General features: G+C 42.2%; 2 protein-coding genes across 3 annotated transcripts in view; one reads left to right on the top strand and one right to left on the bottom strand.

Annotated features, from left to right (window-relative positions):
• Window positions 1-4,358: 4,358 nt before the first annotated feature.
• On the bottom strand, window positions 4,359-10,149 carry snx18b (sorting nexin 18b). The gene is made up of 2 exons (XM_021603073.3): window positions 8,210-10,149; window positions 4,359-6,314 (listed from the first exon to the last, which is right to left on the bottom strand). Exons 1-2 carry the CDS (start codon window positions 9,690-9,692, stop codon window positions 6,076-6,078), a joined length of 1,722 nt encoding a protein of 573 aa, XP_021458748.3. The 5' UTR covers window positions 9,693-10,149; the 3' UTR covers window positions 4,359-6,075.
• Window positions 10,150-12,681: 2,532 nt separating this feature from the next.
• arl15b (ARF like GTPase 15b) overlaps window positions 12,682-26,766 on the top strand; it is a 67,723-nt gene continuing 53,638 nt past the window's right edge. The window contains exons 1-2 of one of the 2 annotated variants that reach the window (XM_021603075.3): window positions 12,682-13,492; window positions 25,310-25,564. In XM_021603075.3, the coding sequence (XP_021458750.1) occupies window positions 25,511-25,564 (54 nt within the window). In that variant the 5' untranslated portion in view covers window positions 12,682-13,492; window positions 25,310-25,510. The remainder of the gene's footprint in view (window positions 13,493-25,309; window positions 25,565-26,766) is intronic. The other variant, XM_021603076.3, reaches the window with a different exon arrangement.

Here is a 26,766-nt window from a genome sequence, read left to right as displayed (position 1 = left end):
GACCAAAATACCAGCAACAGTGTGTGAAAACCTTGTGAAGACTTACAGAAAGCATTTGACCTCTGTCATTGCCAACAAAGGGTATATAACAAAGTATTGAGATAAACTTTTGTTATTGACCAAATACTTATTTTCCACCATAATTTGCAAATAAATTCATTAAAAATCCTACAGTTGAAGTGTACCTATGATGAAAATTACAGGCCTCTCTCATCTTTTTAAGTGGGAGAACTTGCACAATTGGTGGCTGACTAAGTACTTTTTTGCCCCACTGTATATGGCTCTGTTTTTAGACTACAGTAGATCTGCCTTCAAGGTGTCTTTAGTTTAAATGCAGTCAGCCAGCCATCATGTGATAATGATACAATAGACTTGACTAACACACTCTTTTGTTTGTAAATAATAATACTTCATCCAGTATTTTTTGTATCCAAATGATAACTGTATCATGCCTGTGATTCGGGCATGCCATACCCGAATCAGTGTTTTAAATGACTGAATGCATAGTAGCCTACTGTACATACAAATAAATACAGTCTGCGGTCCACTATTCCTATGGAAATTAATATACAGTATTACTGTGTAAATCTGTTATCACTTTTCTGTTTGACTCAGTATCATATTGTTCCTAATTCTAGTGAAATTCAAATGAAGTGACTTGGCAGATGTCTCTGGCCCTGATACGTTGTTACCATGGTAAGTCTGTACTTAGATCAGATCTACACCCTCGGGGATAGCTAGGATGAGAACACCCAGTGTCTTTTCACACATACTCCACCCCCGTCGATGAGCATTCTGTGCTGCAGCTTGCAGAAATCACATTGTCATTTCAGAAGTTCTGCATGTATTGCAAAAGACGCAGATATCCTATACAATATATACGTAATTATTTGGCAAAATATCTGTGTATTTTTTCAAATTAAATATACATGATATATACAAAAGTATGTGGACACCCCTTCAAATGAGTGGATTTGTCTATTTCAGCCACACCCGTTGCTGACAGGTGTATAAAATCGAGCACACAGCCATGCAATCTCCATAGACAAACATTGGCAGTAGAATGGCCTTACTGAAGAGCTCAGTCATAGAATGTCACCTTTCCAACAGGTCAGTTTGTCAAATGTCTGCCTTGCTAGGGCTGCCCCGGTTAACTGTAAGTGCTGTTATTGTTAAGTGGATATGTCTGGGAGCAACAACAGCTCAACCACGAAGTGTTAAGCCACACAAGCTTACAGAACTGGACCACTGAAGCGCGTAGCGCATAGAAATCGTCTGTCCTCGGTTGCAACACTCACTACCGAGTTCCAAACTGCCTCTGGAAGCAATGTCAGCACATGAACAGTTTTTGGGAGCTTTATGAAATTTGTTTCCATGGCCGAGCAGCCGCACACAAGCCTAAGATCACCTTGTGCAATGGTTGGTAGTAGTGTAAAGCTCACCACCATTGGACTCTGGAGCAGTGGAAACATGTTCTGTGAAACACCATCTGGCAGTACGACGGACAAATCTGGGTTTGGCGGATGCCAGGAGAAAGCTACCTGCCCGAATGCATAGTGCCAACTGTAAAGTTTGGTGGAGGAGGAATAATGGTCTGGAGCTGTTTTTCATGGTTCGGGCCCCTTAGTTCCAGTGAAGGTAAATCTTCCGCTACAGCATACAATGACATTCTAGACGATTATGCGCTTCCAACTTTGGGGGAGGCCCTTTCCTGTTTCAGTATGACAATGAGATACTGTCATAATGAAATGGTTTGTTGAGATTGGTGTGGAAGAACTTGACTGGCCTGCACAGAGCCCTGACCTCAACTCCATAATTCACCTTTGTGATGAATTGGAATGCTGACTGCGAGCCAGGCCTAATCGCCCAACATCAGCGCCCGACCTCACTAATGCTCTTGTGTTTGAATGGAAGCAAGTCCCCGCAGCAATGTTCCAACATCTAGTGGAACGCCTTCCCAGAAGAGTGGAGGCTGTTATAGCAGCAAAGGTTGGGACCAACTCCGTATTAAGTCCCATGATTTTGGAACGAGATGGTCAATGAGGTCATGTAGTGTAGGTTGTGTTGATGTTTTATACTTTGCATGCTGTTTATTTTGTAACTTGTGCCAGCCCAGTATTGCATACCTTTAAACATCATCTTAAATGAGTAGCCTATGTTGGTCTTGACTGACCTTTTTAGTTTCCTTAAAGACTATAGTACAGCTTTTGTTTCTTTATATCCTTCCATTAAGCACTACACTTTTCCACCAGACCAGTTCATGGGGGCGATGTGGGCTGGACTGGGGAAGAGTGAGGTACACACGAGGGGGAGGATATGATTTCACATACACAAACTCTGTTTAAAGGGAACTCAACAAGGTTTAAGGAAGATTCAAAAGTAACATTCCACAAACATTGCAATATGCTTCTGATTACTATCAGAAAGGACATCGGGCCCATTTTTTTTTTTTTACAGTTAGGAATATGATTTAAATCAAGCTCTAACAGGCTTAGTCTGTTTCCACAGAGAGGGACAACCCAAGAGCCCCAGCCAGTGGAAATAAAATGTCTTCCTTTGTTCTGGGTAATGAATGGACTTATACTTCTTTGTGAGCATGAACAGTAACTTCAAAAAGGTGTCGCCACAAAACAGTCTTCAATGATTGTGGACAGTGGACATTACATAAACTGTCAGTTCGGATCACATTAATAATTAAACGGGTATGATGGTAGCGGAAATCCCTCCAACTGTATAGAGAGACCGTGTTTTTGACATTGATGCCATTGCAGTTTGGCTGCACAGTTCAGAAGACTGCTATAATAGTCTGTATTTCACATTTAGAAACACCCTTCACAGCCAGACTGCAATGTAGTCGATCTCAAACATGCAGTCCTTCTGAGAGAGAAGAACAACCAGCCTGTGTAGCAATGAGTCATAACTGAATCAGCTCGTTGTGCTGTGCTTTGAACTTTGCTCTGAGAGAGAGAGCGTATGACCAAAAGCCGTTTGGTTGCTGCTTTTCCTGACTAACTTAACCCACCCAGGCAATGTTTGTGAATGTGAACTTCCGTGAGGACAGACTTGAATAGGGGTCTGGAGGATTACTGTTTCCCTCTTACTTCAAAAACGTAATGTGTATGTCCAACGATTATCAGGACATGGGCAGTGCTTGATTTGGGCTGGAGCTGTCCGGAGAGCCATACCAGCGCCTCTATAAAACAAAGTAGCTCATCACCGGCCCAGAGCCAGGACTTGAACCAATTTTTCTCTGCAGATCCTCTCATGCTCTGTCAGGTTGGAAGGGGAGCGTTGCTGCTATCGGGTTCAAGTCCGGGCTCTGTCAGGGCCACTCAAGGACATTCAGAGATTTGTCCCAAAGCCACTCCTGCATTGTCTTGACTGTGTGTTTATGGTTATTGTCCTATTGGAAGGTGAACCTTCGCCCCAGTCTGAGGTCCTGAGCGCTCTGCAGCAGGTTTTGATCAAGGATCTCTCTGTACTTTGCTCCGTTCATCTTTGCCTCGATCCTGACTAGTCTCCCAGTCCCTGCCACTGAAAAACATCACCACAGCATGATGCAACCACCCCCATGCTTCACCGTAGAGATGGTGTTAGGTTTCCTCCAGAAGTGACGCTTAGCATTCAGGCCAAAGAGTTCAATCTTGGTTTCATCAGAACAGAGAATCTTGTTTCTCATAGTCTGAGAGTTTAGGTGCCTTTTGGCAAACTCCAAGCGGGCTGTCGTGTGCCTTTTACTGAGGAGTGGCTTCCATCTGGCCCCTCTACCTTAAAGGCCTGATTGGTGGAGTGCTGCAGAGATGTTGTCCTTCTGGAAGGTTCTCCCCTCTCTACAGAGGAACTCTAGAGCTCTGTCAAAGTGACCATCGGGTTCTTGGTCACCTCCTTGACCAAGACCCTTCTCCCCCAATTGCTCAGTTTGGCCGGGCCCACAGCTCTAGGGAGAGGCTTGGCGATGGAGGCCACTGTGTTCTTGGGGACCTTCAATGCTGCAGAAATGTTTTGGTACCCTTCCCCAGATCTGTGCCTCAACATAATCCTGTCTCGGAGCTCTACGGACAATTCCTTCGACCTCATGGCTTGGTTTTTGCTCTGACTGTCAACTGTGGGGAAAGGGAAAGGGGGATACCTAGTCAGTTGTACAACTGAATGCCTTCAACTGAAATATATCTTCCACAGTTAACCCAACCCCTCTGAATCAGAGGTGCGGGGGGCTGCCTTAATCGACATCCACGTCTTTGGCGCCCGGGGAACAGTGGGTTAACTGCCTTGTTCAGGGGCAGAATGACATATTTGTACCTTGTCAGTATTTATTATAGATCCAGTCTTCCTGGGGTCTGATAAAATTAAGGCAGTTATACAATTATTATTATTTATTTTTTTACATTACAATACATTCATTACAGAATAGTTTACTATTTACATTTTTGACAACTTTTACTTCAACTACATTCCTCAAGAAAATAATGTACTTTTAAATGTGCATTACTTTCTTTAGGAATGTAGTGAAGTAAAATTTGTCAAAAATATAAATAGTAAAGTACAGATACCCCAAAAAAACAACTTAAGTAGTACTTAAAAGTATTTTCACTTAAGTACTTTACACCACTGAACTTCGGTAAGCATAATCTAATGGATGGACTTGGGAAAAGACAGCTCCTGCACTTCTTTCATCCCGAGTCAAGCACTGGACATGGGTGAGCAAACACAACAAACCCAGTTCAGCAAGATAGCTGTATGCTAACAAGAACAACAAACCATTTAAATTCCTTTCAAGTGTTTCAGATGTAACTTGACCCAGAGCTAGTGGAAAAGGAATCTGGTCTAAATAATGGACGCAATGGAGGTGGAGTAACTTGACCTATTGGGAGAGGAGAAGAGATGGTGTCCTATATCAATAACAGTGGGCCTGGTAGTAGTACCTGAATTGCAGCCATGCTGTCTGCTAAATGTAGACCGGGCAAACATGAGAAAAAGGACTACACAGTGTTCCTTGTGTGATCAAGTGAATATACTGTGATAAAGGTTCCTTCTACATGTATTAGGCTGTTCAGGGGCGATGTGTGTCAAGTCATCTAGCACTACCCTAATCAACCTGGTAAAATAACTTACATACATTAGACTTTTGGCTGTCATCCGACAACTGTGTTTTGGGAGGATACCAATCAATGGTCCTTCAATCGTCAAATTCACATGCAGTACATGTGTAGGAGGAAGGATTTCATTTCAACAATGTCCTTCGACACCAGGGAATCCCACAGAGACATCATTTGCAGTATTATTCTGGCTGGAGTCTGGAGTTATTTGTGCGTCCATCTCCATTGGGAACAATACGAAGGAATAGAAAAGCAGGTGTTCTGTTCTCCTCCAGTGTTCTACAATCTTAAAGCTTGTTCCTGGCACAGAGCTCTCTGGGAGGTCTCAAATAATGAGGTTCAGAAACTACAACAGAATATTGAAATACCAACCCCCCCATGGTTGCCCCCTCTATGATAAGACACACACACACACACACACACACACACACACACACACACACACACACACACACACACACACGTCATTCATATTTGCCATGAAACTGAAATTGTTATATTTGTTCAGAGAAAAAGGCAAATAAGGGGGATTCAATGCAACAGGTTAAACATGTATTTTAAGAGATATCTTTGCAATTCTATACAGTTTCTTATGGAAGACATCCCACTCATTTCATGAAGTGACACGTCTTGTATGTGATGACTTAACATATCCCGTCAAGCTAGACTACGCGATCAGGTTTTGCGGACAACAACGTCAACGAAGGAGTGTCTTCAGTATCTTTCTACCCCATTTTCCCCCATCCGTCACTGCATCACCTGCATAGATCCACTCACTTCCCACTGTAGAATGGATGAATAATCTGGTCACGGAGAACTGAACAAGTCATTCAAGTGCCCCATCTCCTCCGAGGCACTTTATTTATCATCTCTAGCCATCTTTCTTTCTCTCCCTCTCTAAGTCCCCCTCCTCTCTCTCCCTCTGTCCCCGCCATCCTCTCTCCATCCCTCTGTAGCCACCCTCCTTTCCTCAGGTCCCTTATATTATGTATTCGTCGTACTTCTGCAGTGCCTCCTCTAACTTCCCAGTGATCTTCTGGAAGAAGCTGATCTGCTGCTGGAGGTGGTGTTGCATCTGGCTCTTGAAGTCACGTACGCGCGTACGGTGGAAGTGCTGGATCTCAGCCAGCGTGGCGCAGGAAATGATGTTACAACGCTCGTTGATGGTTGATCCCTCCCCTTCCTGCTTCTGGCACTCCTTCACTTTGGTAAGGGCACCTGAGGAGAGAGGTGGCGGAGAGGGAGAGGGGGAAAAAACGTGGGTGGGAAAGGGGGCATGGAAAGGGTTTCGAGAGAAGGGGTGTCAAAACTATTCCTTAAAGTGGGGGAAAGGAAAAAATGATATCTTTAGTCATGCAAACTCTAGTTGAATCCTAAATCTGTCTCTGAAAAGTTTTTACATGACTCAGGGAAAAGAGTTGACTGTGGTTTCATGCCCTTTCTGGCCAATAGAGTAGTAGACTGAAGCCAATGCTCTACTGTCTCACTCACACAGAGTTATAATCTTCTAACTAAAAGCAGTCTGTCTAATTTACAACTTATTGCACTGTGGAGTATTCAGGCTAAGAGGTTCTCCAAGGCCGCAAACACAGAGCAACCTTTTTACTAAGTGAATAGCTAAAGAACAGCGATAGTTTTACAAGTTGTAAATGAGATATGAACAGTACAAATGTTGCAGTGAAGGACACATACTTGAGCTTTGAATGTGTAAGTGGAAGATCTGACTTAAGACTTGGCCGCTGCCTTACTGAAATAACCTTCTCTACAGCCATTAGAATAGACCCTTATCTGGGGAATACAAAATACCACACACTCGTCACACTCACGCAGTCAGTCTCCCACGCAAACGTGGATGAATAGACATACTAGTGATGTGAAATGAACTTGGTTATTTTCAGCACTCGCATGCGATTACAGTACCAAAGCACCAATAAGTTGAACTGTTTCACCGGTGCCAGTGGGAAGAGATTTGCCCAGGCATATTGTGGAGCAGCTCCCCAGATCCCCACCCTTGGAGAGGAAAATAATTTAATCCTGAGGCTGCTTCCATTCCGACATTCCGACATTCCCAGGGCAACGCCGGACAAGGGGCCCCGGAATCTCCTCCTCCTCATTCTTTTCAGATGTAGGATAACCTAACCTTCGACGTCTCAATTGAACTTGGGACTGCATAGCGTGTAACAAACAGTTCCCCGTATTTGTGTATCTCCTGTGTGATAAATCAAAGTGACAAATCAGAGAATGTTGTCTTACTTGGTAAAAAACGAGAACGAGAGAGTTCCGTTGAACCGTGTGTCCTTCCTTGAAGACTAGGCCTATCTGCAGTATCTTCGAGCCCTGCGCTCTGATTGTAGGCTCCTTTATCAGAGTTCTATTCAAAAAGTTACATACTTCAGCATTTGTCAGATGTTCGTGGTTTTATGTGCCAAAGCCCCAACCTCTGATCTCACTCTCTAGAGTGGGTGTGAGACAACATTTCTGCAAGGACAGGTAATTACATATCATGCCTTCCAGTCATGTTCGAGTGCATTACTCAACAGCATAAACTGTAACAGCAAACTTTTGCCAGCAAGCACAAAAGTTTTACATAATACAAAACATGTGTGCATCAAGCTCCCGAGTGGTGCAGCGGTCGAAGGCACTGCATTGCAGTAGTAGACGTGTCACTACAGACCCTGGTTCGATCCCGGGCTGTATCACAACTGGCCGTGATCAGGAGTCACATAGGGCGGCGCACAATTGGCCCAGTGTCGTCCGGGTTAGGGGAGGGTTTGGCCGGGTCAGGCCGTCATAGTAAATAACAATTTGTTCTTCACTGACTTGCCTAGTTAAAGAAAGGTTACATAAATAAATGTTACATGAACTGACGCAACATTAAAAACATAAAGGATCTCGATGCAAGGGACTTCACGGAATGCCAGGGCAACATTGGTTTTTTCTCATCATTAACATAACATCCGCGTGACATGACCCCTATGGGGGTAGTGACCAAAGAAATCAAATACCTATGAGGCTACACTCAAATGGCCATGGTCAGAGGGGGCTTTGACTGGTCTCTGGACTATGGCATTTCTATGGCATAGACCAGAGACAGCTGTGACACCGTACTGTACCTTTCTGAACATGGATGATATCAGGGTAGTTGGCCAGGTGTCCCTTGTACAGGTCCAGCAGGTCCGATATGGGGTCCAAATCCTGTCTGGGCTGCTCGGCAAAGTAGTCTCCTATAACCTCGTAGGCCTCTCCTGTGAATGCTATGGCACGGTTCAGTCCTACGGAATAGGCCTGTTGGTCCATCTCAAAGGCTTGGCCCAGCAGTTTGAAGGACTGGCCCACTTTCTGATACTCTTTCTTGAAGCCGGTGATCTGCTTCCTGGCGAACTCGTTGATGGTAGCGTTGACTAACAGACAATTCTCATCCATCTTCTTGGTGAAGGCTTTGAAACCGTCTATTTTGCTCTCCACCTCCTGTAGGTCCAGTGGAACGGCCGGGGTGGAGATGGTCAGGAAGAAGTTAGCGCCAGTCAACTCATCCTTCTCCGCCTTTCGCTTGCCCATCTTCCACGTCTTCTCGTCTGTGCTGGGGCAGGTGAGGAAGTGCTGGAAGACATCACACCTGGCCAGGACAGGATGGCTCGTCATGTGGTTCATCCACCATATTAAACCTTTTCTGCGCTTGGAGACAAAGTCCTGTTCGAAGCGCCCCGTGGCCTGTTTCTCGGGCAGATGGGGGACTGATATGACAGGGAATCGTTCCACTAGGCGGGCATAGAGCCAGTCAAAGTGCTTGTACCTTCTATTCACCTGGCTCTGGGTATGAGAGGGCGTTAGTCTGTATGACATGTAACTCTTCATGCCTTTGAATTTAGTCTGTTTGGTGGGGTCATCGATAGAGCAGGCGAATGGATATGGGTCTTCTTGCCACTCTGGCCCATACTGGCCCATGACAACACAGATCTTATCCCCGTCCTTGACAAAGGCAGCCGCCTCGCCCAACACAAAAGCCTCTCCGCCTGATTTCACAAAGGTTGAAAACCTGTTGAGGTTTTTACTCACTGTGGCTGAACTTTTGGCTTGGGCACTGCTACGTCTCTCAGGTAAACTGGTAGTGACCGTGTATGCTGTGGAACTAGTTCCATCATTGTCATGTATCGTTCCAGGTTCATCCGCCACAGTCGAGCTGTCATCCCAGTCATCATCCCAGTCGTCATCGCTACCTTGACTGGTCGGGTAACTGTGGTGCTGTGGAGTTTGCACAGGATAAGCAGAGTGGGAAGAGTTCGGGACTGTAATGCTCTCAGCACGAGAGTGGGACTGGGAATGGTATGATGAATCATATCCACTTGATGGCAACTCGGCTTGACCATGACCTGCCGACATGCCATTGTTGTTGGAGGAGGTGTCAGATAAATCATTTGTGAGAATCTCCACATATGAGGCTGGAAAAAGACCAGTCTCCCCTCTGCTGTTAGTCCCCTCTAACCATCCCTCGACATCTTGTTCGCTGTACAAAGTAACAACTTCGTTCTCAGTAATCGATATCTCTCCTGGATTTTCGGAACTAAAGTCGTACAACGCTCTCGCTCTAAACGCCATAGTTTATATTTAAAAAAAATAGGAGCGCGCGAGACTGAGTACTGATATTAATTAGTCATGCGAGCGAAACATGGGATCACCGTTTCACTTTGTATTCAGCACCAACCTCTTTAGTTTTTAGTTTTAGTCCTTTGCAATCAATGCGGCTGTAGAATCTCGTCCGAAAATAAGTTTCGAGTTGTAAAACATGTGCCTGTAGTCTGTAAATTCATGCGTAAAAAGCAAAGAACAATGTCTTATTTTTCTTCATGAATAGGTAGGAGGGAGAAAGTCTTATTCCAGATGCTTCAGGCTCGTAACAGGACTAGTCCTCACACGTAATAAGCCTGAATAGTCGAGGGTGGAGCTAGTTCTAGGTTACATTCAACCTGGTTTTAATGTCTATGCATCCAAAAGGCAACACAGCAGCAGTCACCAACAGATTTGGTCAAGTTGCCATATTGTTGCCGTATTGTTACAATGTTGCCATATTGTTATGACGTCGTTATAATTATTATTACTGCACTATGCATGCAGTGTGCATTGGGATTTTGGAAAAATAAACGTAACCATTTCATGCAACTGGAGTCTGTCTGTTTTACTATTCTGAGAAGTTTTGGGCATTTGCAACATCTAGGTAGCCTCTACTGCGAGATTTTCACTGTCCCCGTATTTGTTATAGCATTCAAATTAACCAAGAATAATCTAAACCTGAAATTATACCACGGCTGTGTGATAATGTAACATAGGTCTGTGAAGTGTGGCCTAACATTGATTGTTTCTCTGTTATCTATGTTATCCCATAAGGTACACCTCATATTCATAGTTTATATATTGTACATTTTCATTAGGCTACAATGCAGGAGTGTAAAGTACTTAAGTAAAAATATGCCAAATCAAATGTATTTATAATTAAGCAATAACGGCCGAGGGGATGTGGTATGTGGCCAATATACCACAGCTAAGTGCTGTTCTTATGTATGACGCAACGTGGAGTGCCTGGATGCAGCCCTTAGCCTGATATATTGGCCATATACCACAAACCCCCATGGGTCTCCGGATCCTCAAAAAGTTCTACAGCTGTACCATCGAGAGCATCCTGACCACTTGCATCACCGCCATGTATGGCAACGGCTCGGCATCTGATGGCCATACAGAGGGTAGTGTGTCCGGCCCAATACATATATACTAAGCGGTGTCAGAGGAAAGCCCAAAAAATTGTCAAAAACTCCAGTCACCCAAGTCATAGACTGTTTTCTCTGCTACCGCACGACAAGCGGTACCGGGGCGCCAAGTCTAGGTCCAAAAGGCTCCTTAACAGCTTCTACTCCCAAGCCATAAGACTGCTGAACAATTAATCAAATGGCCACCCCAGGACATTGACTCGGTACTGGTACCCCCTGTATATAGTCTCGTAATTGTTATTTTATTACTTTTTACTTTCGTTTATTTAGTAAATATTTTATTAACTCTATTTCTCGAACAGCATTGTTGGTTAAGGGCTTGTAATTAAGCATTTTACGGTAAGGCCTTTAAAATATTTTTTAACCTTTATTTACTAGGCAAGTCAGTTAAGAACAAATTCTTATTTACAATTACAGCCTAGGAACAGTGGGTTAACTGCCTTGTTCAGGGGCAGAACGACAGATTTTTACCTTGTCAGCTCGGGGATTCGATCTAGCAACCTTTCGCTTACTGGCCCAACGCTCTAACCACTGCTGGTCTACACCTGTTTTATTTGGCTCATGTGACAACACAATTTGATTTGATTTATTGCTTTTAAAAACTGGTTACCAATGTAATTAGAGAAGTAAAAAATAAATGTTTTGTAATACCCGTGGTATACCATGGCTGTCAGCCAATCAGCATTCAGGGCTCGAACGACCCAGTTAATAAAGCAATTTTTACATCAGCAGATGTCACAAAGTGCTTACACAGAAACGCAGCCTAAAACCCCAAACAGCAAGCAATGCAGATGTAGAAGCACAGTGGCTATGAAAAACTCCCTAGAAAGGAAGGAACCTAGGAACAAACCTAGAGAGGAACCAGGTTCTGAGGGGTACCAATTAAGTCGTTTTTGAGGGTATCTGTACTTTACTATTTATATGTTTGACAACTTTTACTCCACTACATTCCAAAAGAAAATAATGTACTCCATACATTTTCCCTGACACCCAAAAGTACTCATTACATTTTGAATGGTAAGCAGGACAGGAAAATGGCCCAATTCGTGCACTTATCAAGATAACATCCCTGGTCATCAATCTGCTGCCTCTGATATGGCAGACTCACTAATCAAAATTGCTTCATTTGTAAATTATACTGAACAAAAATATATACGCAACATGTAAAGTGTTGGTTCCATGTTTCATGAGCTGAAATAAAATATCCCAGAAATGTTCCATAAGCATTCTCTAAAATGTTGCACACACATTTGTTTACATCTGTTATTGAGCATTTCTCCTTTATCAAGATAATCCATCCACCTGACAGGTGTGGCATATCAAGAAGTGTGCAATGGGTTTGCTGACTGCAGGAATGTCCATCAGAGCTGTTGCCAGAGAATGTAATGTTAATTTCTCTAGAGAATTTGGCTGTACATCCAACCTGCCTCACTACCACAAACCACTTGTATCACATCATGTGGTCGAGCGGTTTGCTGATATCAACATTGTGAAGAGAGTGCCCCATGAACAGAGTGCCCCAAGCACAACTTGTATCGTCACGTATAAACCACTAGAGGTCAAGACACGCACATTATTGGTGGGAGGAAATTCTCTTACTTTGAAGATACAGTTAATTGTCATGGTTTTCAAATAATAAAACCCCGATGTAACGATGGTGACTGGTTTAGTGTAGCAAATGGGACAGCCTTGCAAAAATGTTTAATCGTTCAAGTAAATGAAGCAAATACTGTACAAAGGTCACGCGAAGTCAAATGACGAGTGGGGGAGGTCATAAAATTCAAGAAAACCAACTTAAGTACGTTTCCGGGTTTCGACCAAGTTCCAAAACGGTGGTTGAGGTTTTGATTTGAACCCATCCAACTTTAATCGATAATATAGCATCAACAACATTTATTTTGATGTATAGGGTTTAAAATGTCTGCGATATATCATATAGTCAGGTGTATCCAAATTAAGACTATAGCCGGATATCACCGTTTCGCTCGAATATCTTTCATAATGCGACGCCTGATAAAGGTCTATCACTAGTTACCACAGCCACAAAATGGCTATATAAAATGGCTATATCGTAAAAATCCATGAAAAGACAAACGTGATTTTTGGTCTTAATATAAGGGTAGTGTTAGCAATAAGATTAGCAGTGTGGTTAATGTTAGGTTTAAATTGGATTTTACGAAAATAAATTATAGAAATGGGCGGGTTTAGCCATCATTTTGACTTTGTGTCTGTGGTAACTAGTGAGACCCTGAAAAAACTATCCATACTTCCTGCAACATATCCTGTACAGCCCAAAATCGGATTCTTGCTAGGGATAAAGACCAAAACAAAGCCAGGTGAAAAGAAGGTCGTGCATAGAATATCATGTTTAGATTTATGTTAGCTAGTCTATAAGAAAATAGCAATTGCATAACCCACAGGGTTTCAACGCGTCGAAACCAACACGCTCTGCACACATAGTGTCTATATTGCTGTTTTTGGCCAAGGTGGGGAATACAAAGGCTAAATAGTTTACACCAAAACAATATTTGAATGCATCCATTTTACCTGGAATACGCCGACCCCAACCAACTTCGTAGTTGAAATCTCATTTTTTTTGAAGAGCACGTCAAACTGAAGAATTTCATGGATTATCTGGTATGGTATTTTCCTCTGCTTTTCATGCTGCCATGTGTGACTTTAGTTTACCTTAACTTCAGACAATTAGCCAGTTTTTGGTGTTTTATAATTGATTGATTGAACACCGTATAAAGGCTTTTGGGGTCAGTCTATCGATCTGATCTGCTTGGAGGAGCGCTAGTTTATTGACCATTTTACACCAACAAAAATTGCAACCATTAAAACTGGGCCAACAAACAATCTTGGACTGCCTGTAGTTTTAGCCATAATAGGCTAGTAGCCTAGTCATAATGGCTATTAGACCGGCTGTTTAAAGCTTGAGCTCATTCTAATATTTTTTTTATCACATTATATGGTCTTCATCGTATGTATGTATGTATGTATGTATGTATGTATGTATGTATGTATGTACACTACCATTCAAAAGTTTGGTGTCACTTAGAGATGTCCCTGTTTTTGAAAGAAAGCACTTTTTTTGGTCCATTAAAATAACATAAAAATCATCAGAAGTACAGTGTAGACATTGTTAATGTTGTAAATTACTATTGTAGCTGGAAACAGCATTTTAAAAAAAATGTAATATATACATAGGCGTACAGAGGCCCATTATCAGCAACCATCACTCCTGTGTTCCAATGGCACGTTGTGTTAGCTAATCCAAGTTTATAATTTTAAAAGGCTACTTGATCATTAGAAAACCGTTTTGCAATTATGTTAGCACAGCTGAAAACTGTTGTTCTGATTTAAAGAAGCAATTAAACTTGCCTTTAGACTAGTTAAGAATCTGGAACATCAGCGTTTGTGGGTTTAATTACAGGCTCAAAATGGCCAGAAACAAATAACTTTCTTCTGAAACTCGTCAGTCTATTCTTGTTCTGAGAAATGAAGGCTATTCCCATGCAAGAAATTGCAGAGAAACTGAAGATCTCGTACACAGAACAGCGCAAACTGGCTCTAACCAAAATAGAAAGAGGAGTGGGAGGCCCCGGTGCACAACTGAGCAAGAGGACAAGTACATTAGTGTCTAGTTTGAGACAGACGCCTCACAAGTCCTCAACTGGCAGCTTCATTAAATAGTACCCACAAAACACCAGTCTCAACGTCAACAGTGAAGAATAGGCGACTCCGGGATGCTAGCCTTCTATGCACACCTGGAATTGTGCAACATTTGGCTATTTATTCTTTTCACAATTCTTCAAGCTCTGTCAAATTAATTGTTTATCATTGCTAGACAACCATTTTCAGGTCTTGCCATATATTTTCCAGTAAATGTCATTTCTCATTTCTCTCAACTTGGCCACTCAGAAATGGACTCTTTGGTAAGCAACTCCAATGTCAAATCTAACTTTATTTGTCACATGCACTGAATACAACAAGTGTAGACCTTACTGTGAAATGCCAAATGTGCATTTGGCCATGTGTTTTAGGACATTGTCGCGCTGAAAGGTGTATCCATATCCCAGTGTCTGGTGGAAAGCAGACTGAACCAGATTTTCCTCTAAGAGTTTCCCTGTGCTTAGCTCCATTCTGTTTCTTTCTTATCCTCAAAAAACCTCCCCAGTTCTTAACGATTACAAGAATACCCATAACATGATGCAGTCATTACTTGGCTTGACAATATGGAGAGTGGTACTCAGTAATGGGTTTTATTGGATTTGCGTCAAACCAAGCACTTTCTATTCAGAACCAAAGCTTAATTCCTTTGCCACATTTTTGTAGTATTACTTTAGTGCCTTGTTGCAAACAGGATCCATGTTGTACAATTAAAAAAAAAAAAATTATATTCAACGTCAGCTTTTTTATTTTTTCATCTACCAATAGGTGCCTGCCTTTGTGAGGCATTGTAAAACCTCTGGTGTTTGCTGTTGAATGTGTTTTTGAAATGCACTACTTGACTGAGGGACCTTACAGACAGTTGTATGTGTACAGAGATGAGGTAGTCGTTCAAAAATAATGTTAAACACTATTATTGCAACTTAATATGTGAATTGTTAAGCACATTTTTATTCCTGAACTAATGTAGAGTTGTCATAACAAAGGGGTTGAATACTTATTGACTCAATACATTTAAACTCTTCTTTTTTTATTCATTTGTGACGTTTTTGAAAAACATAATTCCACTTTGACATTCTGGAGTATTGTGTGTAGGCCAGTGACAAATCTAAATGTAATCTATTTTAAATTCAGTCTGTAACCCAACAAAATGTGGAACAAGTCCAGGGGTATGAATACTTAATGAAGGCACCGTATTTCCAAATATGTATGAAAGTTAGCTGGCTGACTCATTGATTCTGCTTTGTCGAAGGAGATGGCCACCCATAAGGTAAGCTCATGTAAATGTCTGAAGACATTCTAGGGGTCAGAATGGGGTATGGTGGACATCGCAAGATTGTGGCCATCGAGGGGGCTGTCTATACCAGCCCTGTTTGTGTTTAGGGGCTATATGGCTAATGCTTTTGACCTGTATGTCAGTATGACTGTCTTTTTCTTAGTTTACAGGCATATCCACAAAGTTCAGTACTCCTGCATGAATGCAGAATTACTCCATTCATTAGCTCGTTGTCCCTTGAACTGTAAAGGTCCTTGTGTTTTCTCCCATGGGAAGAACTGATAAGAAGTTGTCGTAGGATGGAGCTCTTCCTAAAGGAGTAACTAGGCTGAAAATATCACTGCAAATGTTGGCTGCAAACCAACCAAGGGAAAGATAATGATCTTGCAGTGAAATCAAATCCATTAAACAACAGGTGTGGACTAACAGTCAAATTTTTACTTACGGGCCCTTCCCAACAATGCAGAGATTTTTTGGGGGTGAGAAATAATAGAAAAGCAAAAAAGTAATAATAGATACAAAATGAGGAACAATAACTTTTTGAACCAGGTAATTGAGGTAGATGTATATTTTTATTGAACCTTTATTTAACTAGGCAAGTCAGTTGAGAACAAATCCGTATTTACAATGACTGACGACGCTGGGCCAATTGTGCGCCGCCCTATGGGACTCCCAATCATGGCCAGTTGTGATACAGCCTGGAATCGAACCAGGGTCTGTAGTGACGCCTCTAGCACTGAGATGTGGTACCTTAGACCGCTGCGCCACTCGGGAGCCATACATATAACTACGAATAATGTGACCGATAGTAAATTGTAGCAGTAGTAAACTGTAGCAGTAGTGTATGTGATGAGGCAAAAAAGTTAGTGCAAAATGGGTAAATGCAGATAGTCCGGGTAGCTATTTAATGAACTATTTAGCAATTTTATGGCTTGGGTAGAAGCTGCTCAGGGTCCTGTTGCGGCAGCAGAGATAACAGTCTATGACTCGGGTGGCTGGAGTCTTTGATCATTTTTAGGGCCTTCATCTGACACCGCCTGGTATAGAGGTCCTGGATGGCAGGGAGCTCAGCCCCAGTGATGTACTGAGCTGTCCGCAGTACCCTCTGTAGTGCCTCGCTGTTGGATGCCATGTGGGTGAAAATGGAGTACAGGAGGGGACTAGGCATGCACCGCTGATGGGCCCCCCATGTTGAAGGGTCAGCGTGGTGGATGTGTTGTTGCCTACCTTGTCAGGAACTCTAGGATCCAGTTTCATAGGGAGGTGTTCAGTCCCAGGGTCCTTAGCTTAGTGATGAGATCGGAGGGCACTATGGTGTTGAACACTGAGCTGTAGTCAATGAACAGCATTCTCGCATAGGAGTTGCTTTGTCCAAGTGTGAAAGGACAGTGTGGAGTGCAAGAGAGATTGCGTCATCTGTGGATCTGTTCGGGTGGTATGCGAATTGGAGTGGGTCCAGGGTGTCTGGGGTGATGGTGTTGATGTGAGCCATGACCAGCCTTTCAAAGCATTTCATGGCTACAGAAGTAAGTGCAACGGGGCAATAGTAATTTAGACAGGTTACCTTTGCGTTCTTGGGCACACGGACTATGGTGGTCAGCTTGAAACGTAGGTATTACAGACTGGGTCAGGGAGAGGTTGAAAATGTCAGTGAAAACAGTTGCCAGCTGGTCAGCACATGCTCTTGAGTACACATCCTGTTAATTTGTATGGTCCTGCAGCCCTGTGAATGTTAACCTGTTTAAAGGTCTTACTCAAATCGTCTACGGAAAGAATGATCACACATTCGTCCGGAACAGCTGGTGATCTCACGCATGGTTCAGTGTTGATTGCCTCGAAGCTAGCATTGAAGGTATTTCACTCGTCTGGTAGGCTCATGTCACTGGCATCTCGCGGCTGAGTTTTCCTTTGTAATCCATAGTAGTTTGCAAGCCCTGTAACATCCGATGTGCTTCAGAGCCGGTGTAGTAGGATTCGATCTTAGCCCTGTATTGACGCTTTGCCTGTTTGATGGTTTTTTAGAGGGCATAGCAGGATTTCTTATAAGCGTTTGGGTTAGTGTCCTGCTTCCTGAAAGCTTAAGCTTTTCGCCTTTAGCTCAGTGCGGATGTTGCCTGTAATCCATGGCTTCTGGTTGGGATATGTACGTACAGTCACTGTGGGGACAACGTCGTTGATAGACTTATTAATGAAGCCTGTGACTGATTGGTAAACTCCTTTAATGCCATCAGATGAGTCCCGGAACATATTCCAGTCTGTGCTAACAAAATCGTCCTGTAGCTTAGCTACTGCTTCATCAGGCCACTTTCATATTGAGCGCGTCAATGGTACTTGCTGATTTAAGTTTTTACTTGTAAGCAGTAATCGGGAGGATAGAGTTATTGTCAGATTTGCCAAATGGAGGGTTAGAGAGAGCTTTGTATGCGTCACTGTGTGTGGAGTAAATATGATCTAGTTGCACAGGTAACATGCTGGTAGAAATGACATAAGACTGATTTCAGTTTTCTGCATTAAAATCATCGGCCACTAGGAGCGCCGCCTCTGGATGAGAATTTTTGGTTTTGCCTATGACCCTATACAGCTCGTTGATTGCGGTCTTAGTGCCAGCATCGGTTTGTGGTGGTAAATAGACAGCTACGAAAAATCTAGATGAAAACTCTCTTGGTAAATGTTAGGGATGCACGATATATCGGTGAACATATCGGAATCTGCCAATATTAACTAAAAATGCCAACATCAGTATCGGCCCGATGTCTAGTTTAACACCAATGTGAAAAACCGATGTCAAAGCTGACGTGAATACCAATAGAACGTAATGACGCCACATAAAATGTAATACTACACGTGCAACACAGCATTCCTAACCTAGCACACAACGTCTGCTGTGTGGCTCGAGCAGTCAAAAAGTCGAGCAGTCATTTGAAAGAGTAAGAAAATTTCAGCGAGACAATTCAAAGGTGAAATCCATTAACGTCAAGATAATGGAATTCATTGCCCTTGACAATCAATCGGTCTCTGTTGTGGGTGATGTTGGCTTTCGCCGCTTGGCCTAGCACCGGTACACACTACCAAGTGCGCTATTTTTCAGATGTTATCCTACCGGAGTTACACAGTAATAGCATCACTGCTATTAACTTCACAAAATACACACTATGGAACACCGTTTAGAGCTTTGCTTGTGTCAAAAAAGATACATTAGCACTGTCAAAGCTATACAAAAAAAAGTCTGCAAACACCAGCCACGAACGATGTGTTTACAATACCGTGTTGGTAGTAAAGCATAATTTGCTCGACCTAAACTTCTGGGGTAGCTAGCTTTAGCTTGGTAACGTTACCTAGCTAGCACCAATACAACCAGCCTGAAAACAATGACCAGTAGAAACTGTAGTCATTTTCATTATTCTTAGCAATGATTTAGGAATCCTTGTGAGTAAGTATTAGCTAGGTTGCCGCTTGTTATTCACCTATTGAAATTGAACTTCAGTTCAATAAATAAATAGCTAGCCAGCTACTTAACCCTGTTTCCCAAAGCTAATGTTATTAGCAGCCAGCTAGCTTCATCTGTCTAGTGAGGCTCAACCGGCGTTTGCCTTCAAAATAAATGTGTCATTGGCAGTGATGCAAATGAATACAAATGGTAGAATTGTGCCATACCTTTATTTTGAAGGCTAACCGCAAAGGCCACTATTTTGGCTAATCCTTATTGTGGCTAGCTTCACATCGATGGGTCCAACCACCATTAATCAAATAAGAACTGTGTTATAGATTAGGGTTATTTTAAATATTGACCCCAAGCTATATAGTTAGCTAGCTAACTATAGCTACTGGAACAGATTTTTGTTTTTGGGGAAGAACATTGTTTGCATCTGTAACAGTATAACTTTAGACCGTCCCCTCGCCCATACCCGGGCGCGAACCAGGGACCCTCTGCACACTTCAACAACAGTCACCCACGAAGCATCGTTACCCATCGCTCCACAAAAGCCGCGGCCCTTGCAGAGCAAGGGGAACCACTACTTCAAGGTCTCAGAGCAAGTGACGTCACCGATTGAAACGCTATTTAGCGCGCACCGCTAACTAAGCTAGCCGTTACACATCCGTTACACATCCATCAGCTAGCTAGCTTTTTTTTTTATGACCAGCACTGTAGGTTCACAAGACAACTTTACCAGGATCATAGCATACGTATCGATGAATCCTTGTGACATATGAAATACGAGTGAGTGTAATCAATGTGTAATAACTACGTAAAAAATGTTTGAACGCGTTAAATTATTATGTGACATGCAGTCATATTCAGGTCCTGATTGGTCAACAAGCTTATTTCACATGTCAAATAGTGTTATTTTACGTGTATCTTTTTTGATTCGAACCAGGGACTGCCTCTTGCACTGAGATGCAGTGCCTTAGACCACTGCGTCCGTGTGTGTGTGTGTTAACTATTTAACTGTGCTAGAATGCTTAAAAGGCCGCAAAAATTTTAAATATCGGTATCAGGTTTCTTTGGCAAGGAAAATATCGGATATCGGTATCGGTGTATCACTAGTAAGTAGTATGGTCTACAGCACGTGCCAAACTCGCTCCACGGATGGCAGAGTGTCTGCGAGTTTTCGTTCCTCCCTTTTACTTGATTGATGAATTTTAAGGTCACTGATTGGTAAGGAACTAGGGCTGAGCGATATATCGAATTAATTTGATGAATCCTAATGTGTTTTTGCGCGATATTCCAAGAGCGTTTATGTCCGCTTGTTCTCATGTTGTATTTTTGGTCTCGTCTCTCTCGCCCCTTTTTGTCCTGTGTGCACCTCCCCAATGGGAGTCATTGTCCCAAAGGTGGGAAGGCAGGTGACAAACTTAGGAAAAAAAGGGATTGTTTGGGTAGGCCTTCTCTTATTACTGTTACAGATGATGAGGTTTTATCTTTGGTGTTGTGGTATGGGCAATTCCACGTTCACTTAAAATGTATGCCAAACAAAAAAACATTGATTTCACAGTTTAACAAACCATACAGCTCTATGCACAATGACTACTTTTAACAATTTACACTGAACATTTGACAAAAACACCATTTACTGGAAGAACTGTTCAGATGCCAACAGAGTTTTGGTAAAATCTCCTTCAGTTTTTTTTTTTTTTTATTGTTTCCACGTTTTTCAAAAACCCTGTTAAATATCTGAAACGAATTAAGATTCAACGATGTCTGCAGAAAGAATGGGGTGTCAGCTATGACATGACACTGACAAAATGTATTTAGATTATTGAACTACAGTAAGTGTAGTGGATTTACACCCTGTAACTCCTGATCTGTGCAACACGGAAATGCATAATTATGGATATGGTGATGAATCCTAAATAGGAACAAATGTATAAATATGCAATATCCACCTTTGCATATTTGAGGTATTATTTTATGCACTGGCTATTATTTGCCCCCAAGCATGACGACATTTGGTTGCGCCGGACCAAATCTGAACGTAGACGTCTGTTTCACAAGTTCGGACATCAAAGCACAGCTAAGTAGAGTACAGCACATAACAGTAGAGTATACTAGTGTACAGTAGAGTAGGGCTGGGCGATATGGCCTAAAACTCATATCTCTATTTTTTTTTCTAACCTTTGGGTGATTCACGATATGCATCTCGATTTAAAACAAATTAGAATTATCTAAATAAACGTTGTACAATTTTCAAAGTCAAATATACTGCATTGTAAACAGCAATAATCGAATGAATTCAGAGTTTGAAATTATACCTAGGCTGAAATATATGCCTTCCACAACCGTAAGACCCCACTAATCATTTCATTATTTTGTCAGTAATCACTGATCTGGCTTTCAGGTCTGTGTATAAAAACCACGCATAATGCACATTCAGTAATAATCTAGCAGGCATTATAGAAAATGAACACCGCTAATATTTATAAATCAAGTTTAGCCAAGTTGGATCTAGGTATAATTTCACAAGCTCTGAATTCAGCTAACAAGGTAAAACAGTTGAATGGTTATGAACACACCCTTCTGTCCGTCTCCAACTGCCTCCAACAGCATGCCAGCCTGTCCACTTTGTTCAGATGTTGAAATAAAGTGGCCTACCTTATTTCTCGGAATGAGAAGGAGTTGCCAATTCCTTATATAATTGTTTTATGCTTATTGCACATTTATAAAACACAGACTAAACCGCTAGTATGATAATCTTTATTTGATTAAAATGTTACTAGCGATACGTGGTACCGTAATTGTGCACGAAACAAACTGAGTGTTAATTTTCCAGAATGAATGTTCATTGGTACATGCGTTTTATTATTGTCTATTATGATTGAAATTTGTGGAGTTGAAGCATATACAAGGAAAGGTTAACTTCTCCTCTATTACAGTAAAAATGATGTCTCCGTGTTTCGGTGTCCAAATTGCGAGTTGAAGCTGTTTGTCAGAGAGGAAGAAGTGATCTCTCATCTTTTGTTGTTGTGAGTGGTAGAGGGAGGGGCTTGGGAGAAAGAGGCGAAGAGAGAAGTTTCACTCTCCTAAAAATTTGTCCCAAAATAAGCCCCATGCGCTTATTTTGAACCAAAGCTTGTCGCCTGCCTTCCTGCCTTTGGGACAACGACTCCCATTGTTAGGGTGGAGACCATGAGAATCTCGTCATTATATACAGATCTCGGGTGTAAATGGGAAGGTGCCCAGCACAGAAGGAGCAGACGAGACCAAAAAAAAAACACATGAGAACAAGTGGAAATGAACGCTCATAAAAACTAAATTTACAAACAACCTCGATTCTGCGATACAGGCATTTGGAATATCGCACGAAAACATACATAGGAATTAATCAGCTTCATTCAAAATATCTCTCAGCCCTACAGTAGAGTTCAGTGCAGTAGAGTATAGTTCAGTACTCAACTCTAATGTATAGTACTGTACCGAACTATACTTACTTACTTTTCTCTACTGCGCTCTACTATGCTGTACTGTATAGTATTGTGCTGTCCAAACTTATGAACCCAACTGTGGTTTGTAACTACTTTAATTTCCCATTGTAGCCAATGAATTTGCAGAAGAATTGATAAACAAAATTGATATCAGTAAAAACACGACAACTAACTGATAAGTCTACTTTGACCTGTTACTTCTGTGAACTTTCATTATCCTCCTTCCTTATGATGGAGAGAAATTAGAAAATATCTTAAAGACACAGTCAGTGCCTTGAGAAAGTATTCACGCCCTTTGACATTTTCCACATTTTGTTGTTTTACAAAGTGGGGTTAAAATGGATTGAATTGTAATATTGTTTTGTCAACAATTGTACACAAAATACTCTTAATGTCAAAGTGGACGGAAAAATGTAAAAATAAAAAAAATTATGTAACTAATGAAAAATAATACACTATGTTTTGATTAGATAAGTACCCCCCCCCCACCTTAGCTACATTCCCTTTCTTTTTATCCTGAAAACTCCCCAAGTGTACAGAGGAGTTGGCAAGACGATAGGATAGTGATATTACTGTGCATGGAGAGGGACTGAACCCCACTAGACTGGATCACAGGCAATAAACAGTTAAATTAAAGATTAGCTACTCGCTCTCCACTCTCCAGTCAACTCTCTACTTAACCTCAAGGATTACAATTTTCCATAGAATTTGTTGAGGGAAAACATTATTGGAGCCCTGCAGTGCATCACAGCTGTTATGATGGAAAAAAAAACATCCACGGGAGATTTTCAGCTTACATGGAATGGGTGGACCCGTTGCCCTTAACGGTTGGCACGGAGACGAGTGTTTTTTCAACTGCCAGTTGTGTTTTTTCAGATAGCTTGGCTTCCTCCACTGTGTGAGGTGGAGGAGAGGGTGGGCGCTTCTTTTATTGTTATTTTATTCACATTTTTACAACTTCTGTCTTTTCCCATCACCACAGTCCTTTCATTTGTTGTATTATGGACACGGATTCATTTCTGGATTTGACCTGACATTGTCAAATTCATTTTTTTTGAATGGCACAAAGTTATCTGCCCTTAACTCACAGAAGGAACAGGTCACCTCCATGAAAGAGGCTGTTGATTCGGGTCAAGAAATGTATATAGTGCACTACTTTTGACCAGAGCCCTTTGAGCTCTGGTCAAAAGTAGTGCACTTTATAGGGAATAGCATGCTATTTGGGATGCAGCACCACCTGTTTAACGCAGATGATCAGATGGTGACCTTTGATCACTGAAGAGATTTGAATGTCCACAATGCCTGAATGACTGAGCAGGGCAATAGGACGAAATATCCACACGGTTCAGTTGACGTCATGGCCACACTTCATGCTTGCAGCCAGGCCTAGTTTTGTTACCTGGATCTTGGGAAAGATCAGCGATATCACAAAGGCTGCGTTCACACCAGCAGCCCAATACTGATCTTTTTTTCCCCACTAATTTTCCCCACTTTTGACCAGTTACCTCAGATCTTTTCACAGCAGATCTTTTTCTGAGCTGATTGGTCTATGGGCGATTTCCACGGCAGCATAAGCTATTCTCACGTTGAAACTTCATTGGGAGGAAGGATGTTGTATCACATATCATTTTATATTGTTCATTATCTCAAACTGCATACTCATCGGATAAACTAGGTCTACATCCTCTTAAGGAAGTGAGGTCATTTTGGATCTAGAAGTCTTAATTTCAACTCTCTTTCTTTGGATGGGATTTAGAACCACAGGTGAAAAACAGTTCAGTTCTAGAGTCTCAAACATTCCACTCTCGCTTCCTGTCCTCTCAATGATTTTCTAGGCCTATTACAAAAATAAGTACCTTTTCTTGACTAGTGAGTTTTGAGTCAAGTATCTGTCCTTTTTTTATGTCTTCTGTTTTTCACAAGTCAGTCTTAGTAAGACATCCTTATAATAATGACGCGTGGACTTTTCCAAGTGCCTCTGCCTCCTTTCATCCAACAGTGTAGCTTGCAGTCCAAGAGTCCCTGAAGAACTCTGAGAAATTGGTTATTGGTGAGCGGTGTGGAAACCAGTTTGTAAAACATTACCAAGACAGGAAGGAGTGAGAGACTAGCCCATTGGTTCACATTCGTAGGGAAAGGTTTTGAGGATAGGAGTGTGACACAGACCATGAGAGAACAGACTGTAAACAGAGGTACCTTTTCCAGATCTGCTTCTAATAAACTCCTCTGCAGGGCCTTGACAGACTTGACCAGCTTACTGTAGCTCAGTGGAATCAGGGTTTGGAAGGCCGGAGGACGGTAGATGTTTTTTTGCATGTTGTTATAAGGATTTTCTTTTTTTTAACTGGACATGTTGACTGTATTATGAAGACCTGTTAATCTTCAAACTGGACATCGAGTTGACGGGACCGGTTATGTGTGATCCGCTAGTCTAACCCTTTGTAGATCAGACATAGCCTAGCACCCATAGGTCTCGTATAGTCTGCTGAATCACCAGTGTCATAACTGTCGTTTGATCGAAATTAGTGTGAACAGATTTCCTGTCTCTCTCTCTCTCCTCTCTCTCTCTCTCTCTCTCTCTCTAGCCTCTACTTCCCAGATGAAGTTGCTGAGAGCTGGCGATGGGCTTCGTTGGATCATAACTCTGACTAGAGTCCTGTCGCTTTCCTCCTGCTGCTGCTCTGTCTCACTCTGTTCTGTCTTCCTCTCTGACTGTGTCCTCTTGTCTGTTGCTGTCAGTGGCTCGTTAAGTTGTTGAGGAAAGCGCTTGCCTTTAGCCGTGGACAATGTCTGAGTGCATGCATCTCACCCTATGCATTTGCAGGATTGGCGCCTATACGGTAAGGACAACAGCATGTGTCTTTAGCATAATAGCTTTGAGTGCACCTTCCTCCGTCTCTGTCCTGTCTGTTGTTACGTTGGTGATAAGTCTTATGTCGGTTGATAAGATTGTGTGATCTTCCATGACCCCCCCCATGAAATGTATATGAACTATTTCCTTCTGCTCCTCCCTTGGAATGTGCGTTGATTGTATACTTGGCCTATTTTGTGCTTGTACTGTAGCTAGAGAGAGCAGCTAGTGCTGTGGGCAGAGAACCACCTCTGCTCCAAGGCCTCCTCTCACACTCTAGGCAGGATTCCAGAAGAGAACTCTGATCAGGCATGTCCAGTCGTGCCTTCCTTCAGGAATGCTCTGGTCTGTCTGGCACAGAGTGATCAGCTGGAACCCACCTGATCTCTGACATTCCAGCTGTGCTGGGAACGAATCTTTTGATCCCAGAAGTCGGGTGGCAACGCTTCCCCTGCTGCTGGACTGAAGTGCATCAGATGTGTGTTAAAGGAGCTAGAGTAATATGAGTGTGGTGGTTTGCTGGGTTTATGTTCAGTACGAGGTTGCAGTATGACATGGAATCCAACCAGTGCCAGAGTGTGGAAATGTCTTAGATGTTGTGCTTGGACTGGAGTCAGTTGTTTATCACGTGTGTTTTATCAGATGTTCCTGGGCCAGTTGACCTTTTGAAAGATGATGACCTATCAGCAAGCCATCCGATGGAAAAAATGTTATGACGCTGTTATTACAGTACACTGCCTGCTTCGTTTAACACTTTTCAGCAGTTATGTTTGAGTGGTTTTGAGCTATTTTTCTTTAGGGGGGGGGGGGCTCTGGTTAGGCCTAGGCCGTGTGATAATAGGTAGGTTTGGTTGAGTGGCCAGCGCTCGTGGCTGTGGGTGTTAATGTCTGTCATTAGAGCTCACTGGTCTTTAGTGGAAGTGGTAATTGTGTTTTAAAATCGCTTTTATCTGCCTGATCTCTCCCTAAAGGGGGAAACGGGATAACCGGAACCTTGTTCTAGAAGTTCACAGATATCATCATTATTCAACAGCCTTGGGGAACTGTGCTCAATGAACTGTGAAAAAACAGACATATTAGGCTACTCGAAGACGTGTCACATGCAGTAGGCAACTAGGCCGATTATTATTATTATTATTATTATTATTATTATTATTATTATTATTTGACCCTGCTTGTCATCTATGAACA

The sequence above is a fragment of the Oncorhynchus mykiss genome, chromosome 5, assembly GCF_057628025.1.
Source record: "Oncorhynchus mykiss isolate SJ-2025 chromosome 5, ASM5762802v1, whole genome shotgun sequence".
Taxonomy (NCBI): Eukaryota; Metazoa; Chordata; class Actinopteri; order Salmoniformes; family Salmonidae; genus Oncorhynchus; species Oncorhynchus mykiss.
Note: the sequence above shows the minus strand (reverse complement) of the source record. Positions and strands in the feature narration are given on the sequence as shown.